General features: G+C 62.7%; 1 protein-coding gene across 1 annotated transcript in view; it reads left to right on the forward strand.

The window, feature by feature from the left end:
• Window positions 1–13576, forward strand: part of GTF2IRD1 (GTF2I repeat domain containing 1) — an 84044-nt gene that overhangs the window by 47961 nt on the left and 22507 nt on the right. The window contains 10 exon segments of the mRNA XM_079120726.1: window positions 287–395; window positions 1067–1104; window positions 1498–1578; window positions 2062–2151; window positions 7385–7432; window positions 8948–9013; window positions 9934–10117; window positions 12008–12057; window positions 12217–12273; window positions 13364–13447. Coding sequence (XP_078976852.1) covers window positions 287–395; window positions 1067–1104; window positions 1498–1578; window positions 2062–2151; window positions 7385–7432; window positions 8948–9013; window positions 9934–10117; window positions 12008–12057; window positions 12217–12273; window positions 13364–13447 — 807 coding nt within the window.

The following is a 13576-nucleotide window of genomic DNA, read 5'->3' on the forward strand; positions in this document are numbered from 1 at the left end:
GGGGTTCCTGATTGGCCCGTCCAGAAAGGGCCAGGGCTCTCCAGCCTGAAGCTCTCTGGGCAGCTCTCTCCTGCCCTCTGGCCTCCCATGGCACCGGGGCCTCTGTTCCTTCTCCCAGGGGAGACGTGTCTTCCCAGGACCCCTTCCTGGCTATTGACTGGACTCAAAGTCCATGGGGAGGGACAGAGGCCAGACCCCCCCCCCACCAGGGTGCCCTCAGGAGCTTCTACCGACGCTCTGCCAGGCGACCCTCGGCCTTCATCCTGACCTCCCTGACTCCCTCCAGGGAACAAGTTTACCAAAGATCCCACCAAGGTGGAGCCTGCCAGCCCCCCTGAGGACCCCTCTGCAGAAGGCTCGAGGGCCGCCGTCCTCGACCTGGCTGGGACTGTCCGGTGAGGCCCTACCCTGGCTCTGGCCGAGGCCCCGCAGGCTCACAGGCCATCACAGGCCCTGGGCACCCGCACACACACCCCCGGGCCAGGGAGGCTCCACGGAGAGGCCTGGGAGACAGAGACCCCCGCTCCCTTCCACCTGGAGGCTGCACATCCCCTCAGGACAAAGGTGTCACCCGTCTCCCCTGAACACCACCCTGGTCGGCCACCTGTCCTGAGTGCCAAGGCCAGTCTGCACTCTGCATGGCCTGGTCCTCACCCCCAGGACCCGCTGCCCAGGCCCTGAGTGCTGGGGGAAACGAGGGGACTGCAATCCCCATGTCCAGCCCAGACCACCGCCTGAGGAGTCACCGTCCAGCGCCCTGCCTGGGCCCTGCCCGACTCCCTCACCTCAGGCTCAGTCCCCCAGGCCGCCCAGCCCCCACTCAGCTAGGCCTGAGGCTTCCAGACTGGCCAGTCCCAGGGCCTGGAGGTTAGTGGGGGGACGAGGAGCAGGACCGTGGCCGCCCGAGCAAGGCACAGGGAGGCGTTTCACCGGGCAGGGAGTTCGAAGGGATGTGGCTGGCCATGTTAGAAGTGGTGTCCACAGTGGGCTCCAGGCTGCGTGAGCTTAGCCAGGCAGGGTGGCCCTGCAGGAGGCCAACACCAGGTCATTCCCTGGCTTTCCCCAGGTCGGACAAGGGCAGTGTCTCCGAAGACTGTGGGCCAGGTGAGAGGGGCAGGGCCCGTGTACCCTGGGTCGAGGGATGGAGGGTGGCCAGCCCCACAGGCAGCCCTGGGGAGAAGCCCAAATGTGCCCACACTGTGCCCACGCCGCAGGAGCAGGGCATGCTGGGAGCTCCCAGGGAGGGGCAGGACCTGCATCCTCCCCCCGCCCGGCTGTGGACAGCAGCTTTGCCCTGGGACCTCCGTTGCCAGCCCTGTGAACTGGGGACACCTCGTCAGGCCTGAGGTCCTGCCTGGCCCTCCATTCCGGTCTTGGGCAGGAGCCAGGGCACTGACAGACCTTTTCCTAGGGGTTTGAGAATGTTCTGGAATGACTGGCCCTGCCTGGCCAAGCTCAGATCCAGACGTGACCGGACCCCTCGTTCCCTCCTCGCAGGCACCTCTGGGGAGCTGGGCATACTGAGGCCGATCAAAATTGAGCCAGAGGACCTGGACATCATTCAGGTCACTGTCCCAGGTGAGGCCCAAGGTCATGCTGATCCTGCTGTCCCTCCTGGACCTGCAAGAGTTGAGCGGCTGGTGTGATTGGGTCCCCAGGCCGCTTCCTCCGCGTCCATCCTGACAGCTGTCAGGGTTCTGGGGAAGCTTTGCCAGCTCACCTCGGACTTTCCTGAAGGTCTCCCCGACCCTCACCAGGCTGGCTTGGCTTCCCCTGCACTTGGGAGGCTGGAGAAGGAACACGATACCGGGAGGCAAGAGGACCTCAGTCCCAGAGTCCCCAAGCCTCGCCTCCCCATTTGTGAACGGGGTGCCCTGGGGGCTTGGCATGGGGCCGACCGTCCGGACCTGCCCAGCCGTGGCACCGCTGGCCCTTAGCACCCCAGGGCGCGGCTTCTTCTGAGCGTCCTAGTCTGTGGGTGTGCTGGCCCACGGGGACCTGGGGGACCCTGGCAGGTGGAATCGGCAGCAGATGCCCCGTCATCGGGAATTCTTTCTGCAGACCCTTCACCCACCTCTGAGGAGATGACGGACTCCATGCCTGGGCATCTGCCTTCCGAGGACTCTGGTTATGGGATGGAGATGCTGACCGGTAAGAGGCGGGCAGGGGCACCCGCGGGAGGCCCAGGCTGTCCCAGAGGTGGGCGCCTGTTAGAGGAGCCCCGTCCACGCTGAGCACCCTCATCAGGACCTTGTTTTAATTTTGAACTACTTGGCACGATGCGGAGGTGACTTAGAGGACCTGAGTCTAAGGACAGAACCCCTCTGTGCCGCGCCTGGAGGGCTTTCTACAGCTCTCGTGTTGTGTTGTACTTGTCCATTCATTTTGCGGTCCTGGTAACGAACCCAGGGGTGCTCAGCTGAGCTGCACCCCCAGCCCCTTTTTATTTTTGACTTTGAGGCAAGGTGTCACCAAGTTGCTGAGGCTGGCTTCAAAACTGTGATCCTCCTGCCTCAGCCTCCCAAGTTACTGGGCCTACAGGTGTGTGCCAACCTGCCCAGCTTTATTTATACTTTAAATGATTTTGTGTTTGAAACAAAGTTTCATGGTGTGGAGTCCCCCTGTGGCATCATGTTGGGGCTCACAGTTTTGGGTTTTGAAGCTTTTGGGGTTAGGAGAGTCCAATCCTGCATACGTCTGAAGCTCTGGCCTGGGCCGGGCTCCTTCTACAAAACTGGATGTAAGTGTGATTTATAACAAGTTCTTACCTTTCTCTGGAAGCCATCTATGGACGATTCTGCTTGTTTATTCACTGTTACTTATTGAGTACCTACTGTAAACGATTCTGTGCAGAGTACAGGGGACAGGCCAGTGCACCAGACAGACAGAAGCCCTGTCCTAGGGCTGGCATCCAGGGCCAAAATAGACAGCAGGTTGACAAGCAAGGCAGAGGTGCCGGGGGAGAGCCAGGCAGGGATGTGTCAGGGGGCAGGAGGCGGCAGTTGCTCTCAGATTAGGATCAGGGAGGTCAGAGTGGACCTCACTGAGAAAGCAGCATCAGAGCAAGGCCCAAAGGAGGTCCCTGTGGATATCAGGAACCAGCCTCCTAGCGGGACTAGCCAGTGCAAAGGCCCTGAGGCGGAACGGGGAAGGAAACGGCACCAGCACCAGGGCTCTGATCCCAGGGTTTTGTGAAACACTCTGGCGCAGGGTGCAGCCTGCTCCGCGCATTTGTAGGGCGGGGGGTGCGTGGGGGTGGACACAGCTTTTTATTTCTCCTCTACCAAAAATCAACAAATACCTTGAAAAAGAAAGGGGAGCATCAGCTGCTCACGCAGGCAGGTGGCGCCGTGCGTGCTGGTGGCAGAGTAAGGGTGGGAGGTCTCTGCTCCTCGCTGGCCACCGGCGGAGCATCCGGATGGAGGGCCAGGAACAGGAGGAGTCGGGAGGATGCGGAAGCCCAGGTTCAGAGCAGAGACGAGGGTCGGCGCGTCTGCAGAGGAAGAGCCTGCTCTGGAGGACTTGCATCTGGGCAGGTGGTCCTGTCCAGCGACCTGCAGAAGTCACAGCTGGTGGCCGAGGGCTGACCTCAGGAGGGTAGATCCGAGTCACCCACAGGTGGGCTCAGCCTTTCTCCACTTGGGTCTGGAGCAGATCCCAGAAAGCGTTTCGAAGGGACCCCAGGAGGTGTCATTCTGGGGAGTCAGTGGACTCTGGGCAACAGCTGGCAGGACCCCAGCTCCCCAGGAAAGGTTCCCACACCTTGGGGACGGGACCCGATCATCCCTGGGATCCGTGCGCGTCAGGCCGCGAGGCTGGTGCGGAGCCCCCAGGAGGGCCTGTGTGCCAGGATCCGGCTCCGGAAGTGCGGCGGAGATCCGCGAGGCCGGCTGTGGGAGGGTGAGGGTCAGAGGTGCGTTCCGGGACGGCGGGCTCTGCGGTGGGTACACAGTAGGGGCTGCGCTTGACCTTGACGCCGAGTGAGCCAGGGCCGGGAGAAGCCCGGCCAAGAAGCAGCCCAGCCACGGCCTTGCTCAGCAACCTGGAGCTGCTTCTGAGGTCCCAGCACAGCATGAACCAGGTGCCGGCGGGGAAGGGTGGGCAAGCAAACCCACGCCAAGGCGGGCGCGGCCCCGGGCCTCCCGGCACCGCGGGGCAGCGGGCACGTTCAGCAAGGTGGCTTTGAGGGAAATCCGTCAACTTGGGGAGCCGTGACAATGAGCACCTCTGGTGGCTCCAGGAATCCAGACCCAGGAGGTGACGTCTGTAGCCACGGGCAGTCTCTTCCTGCAGAGGTGACGGTGGCAGTGTGGATGGTGACAGTGATGTGGGGGACAGCCCGTCCGGCCGTGAGGGACCGTGAGCAGTCCTCCTGCTGCCCTCTGACGCGGCACTGGACACAGGTCCCTGGGGAGCTGCGGTGTGCCCTCCTGGGGAGGAAGACTCCGGAGGAACAGAGGCACGGGAAAGCAGGAAGTACTGAAGGGCAGCTGTGCTGGACACCGGCCTGCTGTGCGTCTCCCGCCAGCCGGGAAGCTTTGGAATACCCTGGGGACAAAGGCGGCAGGGTTTGTCCAGGCGCGGGCCGGGCATGACCAGGCTCCACAGCTGTCCATGGTGGAACCAGGTGGGGACATCAGGAGGAGCTGCCAGCGTGGCGTCACCACTGAGAGCTGGCAGGACACCTGGCTGAGGTCAGGAGGAGCAGTGGGGGCCCCACCCGCATGGCCGAGGCCCGCAGCTCCCTTCGGCTCGACAGAGCAGGAGGCGGCCTCAGCAAGGCCAGCCTCAGCCTCGGGCCGGGACTCAGGTTGGCTGGCCCCTCGGTTTCCAGGGCTCCTTCCAAGGTGCCCCCTCAAAACCGACTGCCCTGGTCCGCTTTCCGTCGCTGTAACAGACACACGAGGTTGCAGGGACGGGTGTGCACGCCCCAACTCCCAGCTAGTTGGGAGGCCGTCAAGAGGATCACAAGTTCAAGGCCAGCCTGGGCAACTTACAGAGGCTCTGTCTCAAAATAAAAATCATAAAAGGCTGAGGAGGCAGCTCAGTAGTTAAGTGCCCCTGGGTTCAATTTCCAGTACCTAAAGAAAACACCCCAGCGTGGACGCAGCCAGCTTGTTTCAGGGGCCCGACCGCAGCGCTGGCCAGGTCCTTAGACCCCTGAGTGGGGCCCTCTGGGTAACGGCAGGGTCTGATCACCTCCTCCCAGCTCTCCCTAGATTGTTGTTACTACCTGGGGCAGTGGCTGCTGCCCACATGGTCAACTCACAGTAGGGACACACTCCAGACTAACGATCCCCTCTCCTGGGCCTCAGGCCACCTTGTGAACTTAAATAGGTGTTCCGTGTGTGACATAGCTTTTTCAGTTACTATAATGAAATACCCGAGGCAGGCTGCTTTATAAAGAAAACAGTTTTAACTTTCATTCATGGTTTTAGAGGTAAAAGGTCCAAATAGCATGGTGGCTGGCACAGCTTCTGGCAAGGGTCCCCGGACTGCAGCACATCCTGGTGGGAGCTTGTGTGTACCTCCATGTGGTCCCTCTCCATCTCCTTATCCAGGATACAGTCATGGGGGTGCCACCTGATGGCTAGTCTAGTCACTTCCCGAGCCCCACCTCTGTGCACATAGTGGGACAGTCTCACCCTCTTAATACCATGAATGTAGGACCCTGAGGATCTGAGTCCTGCCTGGGTTTAGGGGGAACCATATCCAAACCGTGGCAGCGGCTTCCTTCACCAGGAACCACCTGGAACCATACGTCATGGTGTCCTGCCTTGTCCCTTCTGTCCCCACCATGCCTACCTCTCCTGTCTGCCTCTGTCCTAGCAGTGGTGAATGCCACCTCTAGGTGTGTCCACCTGGGGTCCCAGAAGCTGACCCTGAGCTGAGGCCCTGGGTGCGTCTCTTTGTTCTGGGGTCTCCAGGCAGCGGCAGCAGAACTGTGGGGCGGGCCTGGGACTGGCAGGTGTCACTGGCCTCCCAGTGAGAGCAGCCGAGCAGGTGGGAGCGGGTACTGCTCCGCTGGTCCCCCGGCCGCTCCTTGGGAGCTCTGCCCAGGACGGTGACTCCTGCAGCCGGGACAGCTGAGGCAGGGCAGCTGGGCACAGCCCACCTGCTGGGAGGAAGGTGTAGGCCTCAGCCGTAAGGCTGGCCCTTCCACCTCTGGGGGCTGCTGCCTGGGGTAGACCAGACCCTCCCAAACCTTCCAGCACATTCTAGGCTGAGCCAACAGGCTCAGATTTGCCTGCTGATCCAGGCCGCCTGCTGGGCCCCAGCTCCTGTGGTCAGGGGTCAGCAGGCCTCAACATGCCGGCGCTCCCAGGTCCCTCCTCCTCCTCACAACCCAGCCCACTGCTCCCCAGCTCGGATGCGAGTCGGGGTCCACTGAGGGTGGACACGGCTACCCACACGGCTCGCCCGCGATTGAGAGCCCCTGCGCCCTCCTCAGCCCTGGAGACCAGGTCCCCAACGGCCTCTGAGCCGGCCCCCTCTGCTCACCCCACCCACCCCTCCTCCCGCACCCGGCTGCGCCCCAGGGGTCCCCTCCTGCAGCATCTGGGGACGAGGGTGGGCCCCGCGCTGCGCAGGGTGAGGGAATGTCCCTTCCGCCCTGGGCGGCTCGGGGCAGCAGTTCCCCAGGCAGACTGAGGACAGGCAGGCGAACGGAAGCCCCGGAGCCGGTCAGCTGCACGGGCATCAGGGGAGAGCCAGGGGGTGGTGGCACTGGCGGTTGGCAGGCCTCTTCAGAGGGGACAGGGAGGCCCTCTTCACCCAGAGGAGGAGCGAGTGGTGTCCAGGGAGGTGGACGGCCGGCAGCGAGCCTCTGGGGCCCGGGTGCCGCCTTCCCTCCTGCCTGCAGATCTGCCCCATTGGGCGAGGGTATCGGGAGACGACCCTTCGGGGGGAGGACAGAAGGAAGCTGTCCCTGCCTTCGGGGAGGGAGGGTCTGGACGCAGGCACGGGAGGACAGGGACCTTGAGGTGGCTTCTTGGGCTCAGAGTGCTGGGCAGGTCAGGCACCAGACCTGGGGGTCATTTTCTGAGCCCCAGCAGCTGCAGGGCCAGGCCAGGGCCGCCTTGTCTCTTGCTCTGTCCCCTCACTGTCCCCTGTCACCAGAAGGATGGGATGTTTTATTCCTGCATGTCCTCAACCCCCGGGACGCAGTGGCTCAGGGATGGCCCCCTGGGGTGCAAACGCGGCCATCTCGGCCTGCCCTGCGGCTGCCTGCATGGTCCCCTCGGGGGTGCCGTGGCCTCCCTCGGGCAGTGCAGGGTCGGGGGATGACAGCCCTGGCGTCCGTCCCCACGTCCTCTGTGGTCTTGTCTCTCTCTCTGATTTCTTCGTAGTAGTGGTATTTTATTGATTCCCTGTTCTCTTCCAGAGAAAGGCCCCAGCGAGGACCCGCGGCCAGAGGAGAGGCCCATGGAGGGTGAGGCCCCTGCCCCGCTGCCTCCCCTCGCGGCCCCACCCACCCTTTCTCCCTGGCTCTGCTGTGCACCCCGTCTCTCTGACTCCTGCTTTTGGGGGAGCTCAGAGCTCCTTCTGGACCAGGGGGCCCTGCTCAGAGGCCGGCCGCTCCTTCCCGCGGGGACCGCCACCACGCTGTTCTGGGTGTCACTTTCCACGAAGGGATTGAGGCTGGGCTGTGAGCCTGGTCTCCACAGGGAGCAGGACTTGGGCCTGAAAACACCCAGCCAGCTTTGGGGCTAGTGGACATTCACGGGAAGGCAGCCAGTTCCCTCCTGCTGAGAGCGGGCGCAGGACAGGAAGGGACATGGCGAGGGTGGCTCTGGCCTCTCTCTGGGGCGCCTGCCTCTGGCACGGGAGGAGACAGAGCATCACTCCCCGAGCCCAGCCTGGCAAGGGAACCCTGAGTACCAGCCGAAGCCACTGCCCCCTGGTGGCGGCACACTGGATTTGCAGGCTTGCTTCAGGCCTAGGGAAGCCACGGCCCAGCTGATCTGTTGCCTCCCTAGGAGGGCCCAGTGCGTGCCTCGTGCACTCAGGCTGATTTCGCACTCAGGTGCCCAGGAATGGACCCGCCCGGAGCGTCCACAAGAAGTTTGGTTTAATCACAAAAGGATTGACATTATTATTATTATTTTTTTAACTTGGTAGTACTGGGGCTCAGAACCCAGGGCCTACGTGCTTGCAAAGCAAGCACTCTACCAACTGAGCTATCTCGCCAGCCCGGAGTTGACATTCTTTAACAAAAGCTTTAAAAAGGAGAGAACTGCAGATTGACTTAAGACTATAAAAACCAGGTCAGAGTGCTTGCCTGGCACGTGTGAGGCAGAGGTTCGATCCTCAGCACCACATAAAAATAAATAAAATAAAGGCATAGCGTCCATCTACAAAAATAAGAATATATATATAAAGCAAATGCAATATAAACACTGTGGATACCCAGACAAACTCTTAGAAAAATTTTGAAGTTATGAAGGAAACTGAAAGTGGACTGAGTATCAGTGTCATAAGTACTTACTTTTTCCCTTTCCGTGCACGGTGCTGAGTCACACCGTAGTAACCGCACATGTGCACGGGGTAATAACGACCCCCTCATCCCGTCCTTCCCATCCCCGCCACCCCACTCTCCCCTCACTCCCCTCCACAATCCAAAGTTCCTTCATTCCTCCCTGCCCCTCCCCCGCTATGGATCAGCGGCCGCTTTTCGGAGAAAACGTTCAGCTTTCGGTTCTTTGGGATTGGTGTACTTCACTTAGCACAGTGGGGTCTACGTCCATCCATTTACCTGTAACTGCCATCATTTCATTCTTCTTTAAGGCTGAGTAATATTCCATCTGGAGTGGCTGTTTCTGAGGACGTAGGTTACCCGTCCCCGCCCCCACTTCCCCATCCCAAGGTCCCCAGGGGTCATTCCTGGTGGCTGCAGAGCTGGGTGTGGTAAGCAGGGAGGCCCACTGAGCTGCCCTCTCCTCTGCAGACAGCCCTGGGGACGTGATCCGGCCGCTGCGGAAGCAGGTGGAACTGCTCTTCAACTCTCGATACGGTGAGCGAGGGCGCCAGGGCTGGGATAGCGTGCGGACGGCTCCGGGGGCCACCTGCCATGTCCCCAGCTCCAGGTATCGTGCCCTCCGGGATGCTGCCTGGCCCCTGTCCTCATGGACAGGCCTCGTCGGGTCCCCAGGGGCTCACAGCAAGAACCTGCCCCTCTGCCTCTCCACTCGGCTCCTGGGGTCTGCCGGGCACTGGGCTGCTGGTGGGCTTTGCATATGCGCAGCTGCCCTCCATCCCGAGACCACTACAGACAGGTGGCCCGCCTTGGCCCAGGCTCCGTGCCGCTTGAGGCAGAGTGTGGCTTGGGCCTTGGGTCTGGCTCCTTTTTTTTTTTGGAACTGGGGCCTGGACCCAGGGGTGCTCTACCACTGAGCCACCACCCAGCCCTTTTTCGTGTTTTGAGTTTTTTTTAAATTTTGAGACAGAATCTGAGTTGCTTAGGGCCTCACTAAGTTGCTGAGGCTGACCTTGATCCTCCGGCCTCAGCCTCCGAGCCACTGGGATCGCAGGTGTGGCCACCATGCTGGCTCTAGCTCATTCTCGAGACCTGATGTTTGGCCACCAGGTCTGGGGCATCACAGAAACCTGAGGAGGGCCCCACTGGAAGCACAGGACCAGTGGACTTGGGTGCGTGCGACACCAGGTCTTAGAAACCAGCAAGCCTCTCTGCAGGGCCTGGAGGCCTCTGGTGCTGTAGAGCTGCCCCGGCAGGGGCTCATGTCGCTGTCCCTGCTGCTCTGTGGCGCTGACCTCAGACAGGTCGTGGCCCCTGCAGCTCCAGGCCCCTCACCTGCAGACGAGGGGTGATACCTCTCCTCCGGGAAGGCCCCGGGGCTCCCCGCACAGGCGAGGGACGGGTGGAGGCTGGTGGCCGCAGCTGCGGGTGCCCCTACAGCAGCCGTGTCTCCACAGCCAAGGCCATCGGCATCCCGGAGCCCGTCAAGGTGCCCTACTCCAAGTTTCTGATGCACCCCGAGGAGCTGTTCGTGGTGGGGCTGCCCGAAGGCATCTCCCTCCGCAGGCCCAACTGCTTTGGGATCGCCAAGCTCCGGAAGATCCTGGAAGCCAGCAACAGCATCCAGTTCGTCATCAAGAGGTAAGGGGACACCCAGGCGCCAGCGGCAGGACCAGACTGACCCCTCCCTCTTCTGTTGGCAGAGCCTTCTCTTCTCCTTGTTGTCTAACAGCAGGGCGTTAAGGGGTCTGCCCAGTCGGGACCGGGACTGTGCCCACCGGCTTGCCTGCTCTCTGGGGAGCGGTGCTACTGTCCTGGGCCAGGGGACAAGGGCATCGCCGTGTGCCAGGGCTGGAATGTGGCGCTGACCCCTGGGTCCCATTCCTCAGGCCTCCCATCACTGTCCGCGAATCCAGCCTGTGGCCCGGCGGGGTCAGCGTCCCTTGGGAAGGGACAGTGGCCACTGCAGAGTGAGGGGGAGGGAGGACCAGGGTCGCCTGTGTGCTTGTTCCTCCTGTTTGTTGGTTCAGGCTTCGTTTGGCAGGAAGTGGTGAGAAGGAGAGTCCTGACCGTGTCCCCAGGGGAGCAGGTGGCCCAGGGAGCCTCAGCTGGGACAAGGCCCACCAGGCACGGTCCTGTGGGACCTGGCATCCACTGGAGGGGGGTGCTGGAGAGATACAAGTAGCAGACACAGCGTTCTGACCTTCAGCCACTGTCCTGAGCACCCTCGGGCAGCCACAACCCAAGGGGGACGGCCACCAACTCCTGCCAGGCAGAGCTGAATGCTGAGAAGGATGGGGCAGGGTGAGGCAGGGGACCCGGGGACCTGTCCAGGAGGCAGTGCGGGAGCAGAGACTGGCGTGCTGCTGGAGGCGGGGCCTTCGGGGAGGGAGAGGGTGGCGACTCCAGGCCCCATGCAGGCAGGAGAGCTGGCCGTGTGGCCCAGTGGTGGCATGCCCTGGGTTCTGCTGCCAGCGCTGCACAAAATAAAAATAAATAGGGAGAAAATTAAAAAGAAAGACCCCGATGGGGGAGCTGGTGCATGCCTGTGACCCCAGCGGCGTGGGAGGCTGAGGCAGGAGGATCGCCAAGTTCGAGGACAGCCTGGGCAGCTTAGCAGCTTGTCTCAGGATAAAAAGGGCTGGGGATGGAGCCCTGTGTAACGTGTGAGGCCCCTGGGTGTCCCCAGCAGAGCAAAAAATAAAAAATGAAGACCCGAGGGTCTCCCCACCCTGTGTGGAAGGGAGGCCACCTGCTGGAGTCCAGGCCAGTCCTGCCCTCAGTCCCCCCGGCCTCTGTTGGTGGCTTGCTGCTCTGTGGGGCCAGAAAGGGCTCTGGCCTGGGAGCCCTGCTCAGCTGCCAGCTCCCTGGGTGCCTGGACCCCCGCCCCCACCTCCCCATAGAGGAGAGGTCCCAATGCAGTGCGGGCCTCCTGCTCCTGAGCTGTGGTTCTCGAGCTGAGCCACCTTCCCTCAGTGGCGCACTGGACACTGGCTGACGCCCAGGAGGCGCCCACTGCCCAAGATACCAAACCTCCCCCACTGGCCACCTCCTGCCCCAGCCCTGCCCCACGATGGCCTCCCGCTGAGCTGAGAGGTGTGCCTGTCCTGTGGCCACCTGCTGCCCCTCAGCCCCATGATGCCCGTAGCCTGCAGGCCCTGCCTGCTGAGCTGGGGTTGGGCTTTGCCCAGACTTGGGCACCGAGCGCCAGAACCTCCCTGCCAGGCCGCTTGCTGCAACCGTGGGCAGTGACGATGACGTGGTGTCCCCAAGGTGAGGGTGTCAGCCTGCCAGTCCAGGACCCCAGAGGGCCTTGCTCCCCACCGGACCCTCAGAGCCCAGCGTGGCCCCCACAGGTCAGCAGAACATCTGCCCAGCCTGCCCAGGTGCAGCCAGGAGGCCCCCAGGAGGCATGATGTGCAGACCGAGGCCCGCGGCGGGGCCACCCTAGGCACTGGAGGGACCGAGGCCCGCGGCGGGGCCACCCTGGGCACTGGAGAGACCGCGGTGACGGCTCTGCTTGTTTTCCAGGCCCGAGCTGCTCACCGAGGGCGTCAAGGAGCCCATCGTGGACAGTCAAGGTACCTGGCGTGGGTGGGCTGGGCGGCCTCCAGGCCTGTGTCCCGTCTCCTTCCTGGGGACCCAGCACATTGCCCTTCCCTCCGGCTTGCCCCTGATGGCAGGGCCACCTCGGGTCCCGGGAGCCTCCTCCTCAACCTGGCTTCTCTCCCCCGCCCCAGAGAGGGATTCCGGGGACCCTCTTGTGGACGAGAGCCTGAAGAGACAGGGCTTTCAAGGTAAGGTTGAGGTCAGCTGTTCCAGCACCATGACCTTGACCGGGTGGTGGGGGTGGCTAGGCTGGGGGACCAATGAGCCAGAGGACTCCAGCAGGCAGGTCTGGGGAAGGCCAGGCACAGGCGCAGGAGGAGGTGCCAGGCCCAGATTCCGCACTCAGCCGGGTCCTCAGAGCTTTGAGGTCAGGGAGAGACCGAAGGCAGGGAGGCTCCCTGGAGGAGGAGGGCAGGGCCGCTGGCCTTGAAGCGGGTGAGGAAGGAGGCAGGGTGGCAGCAGGGAAGGCTGGCAGGGAGACCCAGGTGGGGCTGCAGGAGCAGGAAGGGGCCAGGGTCCTGGGGAGAGGGGGTCCCTTCCCTGCCACAGTCGGGAGTGTGGCTGAGAACCACTGTCCCCGCCCCTTGTTGGGGCAACTCCAAGGAAGTGGCTGTGAGTGAGTCCCCAAGTGTGGGTGTTCCTGGGGTGGCCCTGTGTGGTCACTGTGCCTCTGAGGAGACAGTGGTCAGCGAGGCCAGCCCTGGGGTAGGGGAGCGGGAGGAACAAACCCCGGGGACGCTGCTCGCTGCCTCCGGTGGCCGTCCTACCAGGGCATCTTGCCTCACTTCATGGCCCCTCATCAAGCCCAGCTAGGACTGCCCAGGCACTGAGGTCACTCCTCGGTCACCTCTGCACCCCTGCCTGCTGCCCGGCTGGCACCGGGAGGTCCTCCAGAAGCACTGCTGGGGGCGGGTGGCCACCAAGCTGGCCAGGCCAGCCTCTGTCTCCGGAGCCCATTCCACACCATCCAGGGGTCAGCTGAACCCGAGTCCCCTCCCGGCCGTCCGCACAGGACTGCCCCTCTCAGGGTGTCCCCGCCTCCAGGCATGTTTATGAGTTTGGTTTTTCAAATGTCAACAATTAATCTCCAAGTCTGCTGTTGGCACAACAGCGGGCGTCCTTCAGAAAGCGCACATCCCGCGAGATGTCGCGGTGAAGGACTCTGCGGCCGCCGGGGACCTGTTAATTGCGGGAGAAGGAGCTCCCCTAATTAGAAAATCGCATTCCTTCAAAGTCGCCAAGTGCCTGCTCATCCCCCTAACTGTTCTTGCTTTGCAGAAAATTACGACGCCAGGCTGTCGCGGATCGACATCGCCAACACGCTCAGGGAGCAGGTGCAGGACCTGTTCAACAAGAAGTACGGTGAGCGCCGCCCGCGCCCGGCAGGTGCCGGCCTGGCCACACGTAGGGGCCCGAGAGGACAGACCACGCACAGCTCAGCAGGCTGCTCGGGAGGGAGCCGTGCGCTGGGGTGTGGCTCAGTGGAGAGGC

The sequence above is a fragment of the Sciurus vulgaris genome, assembly GCF_902686455.1.
Source record: "Sciurus vulgaris genome assembly, chromosome: 18".
Taxonomy (NCBI): Eukaryota; Metazoa; Chordata; class Mammalia; order Rodentia; family Sciuridae; genus Sciurus; species Sciurus vulgaris.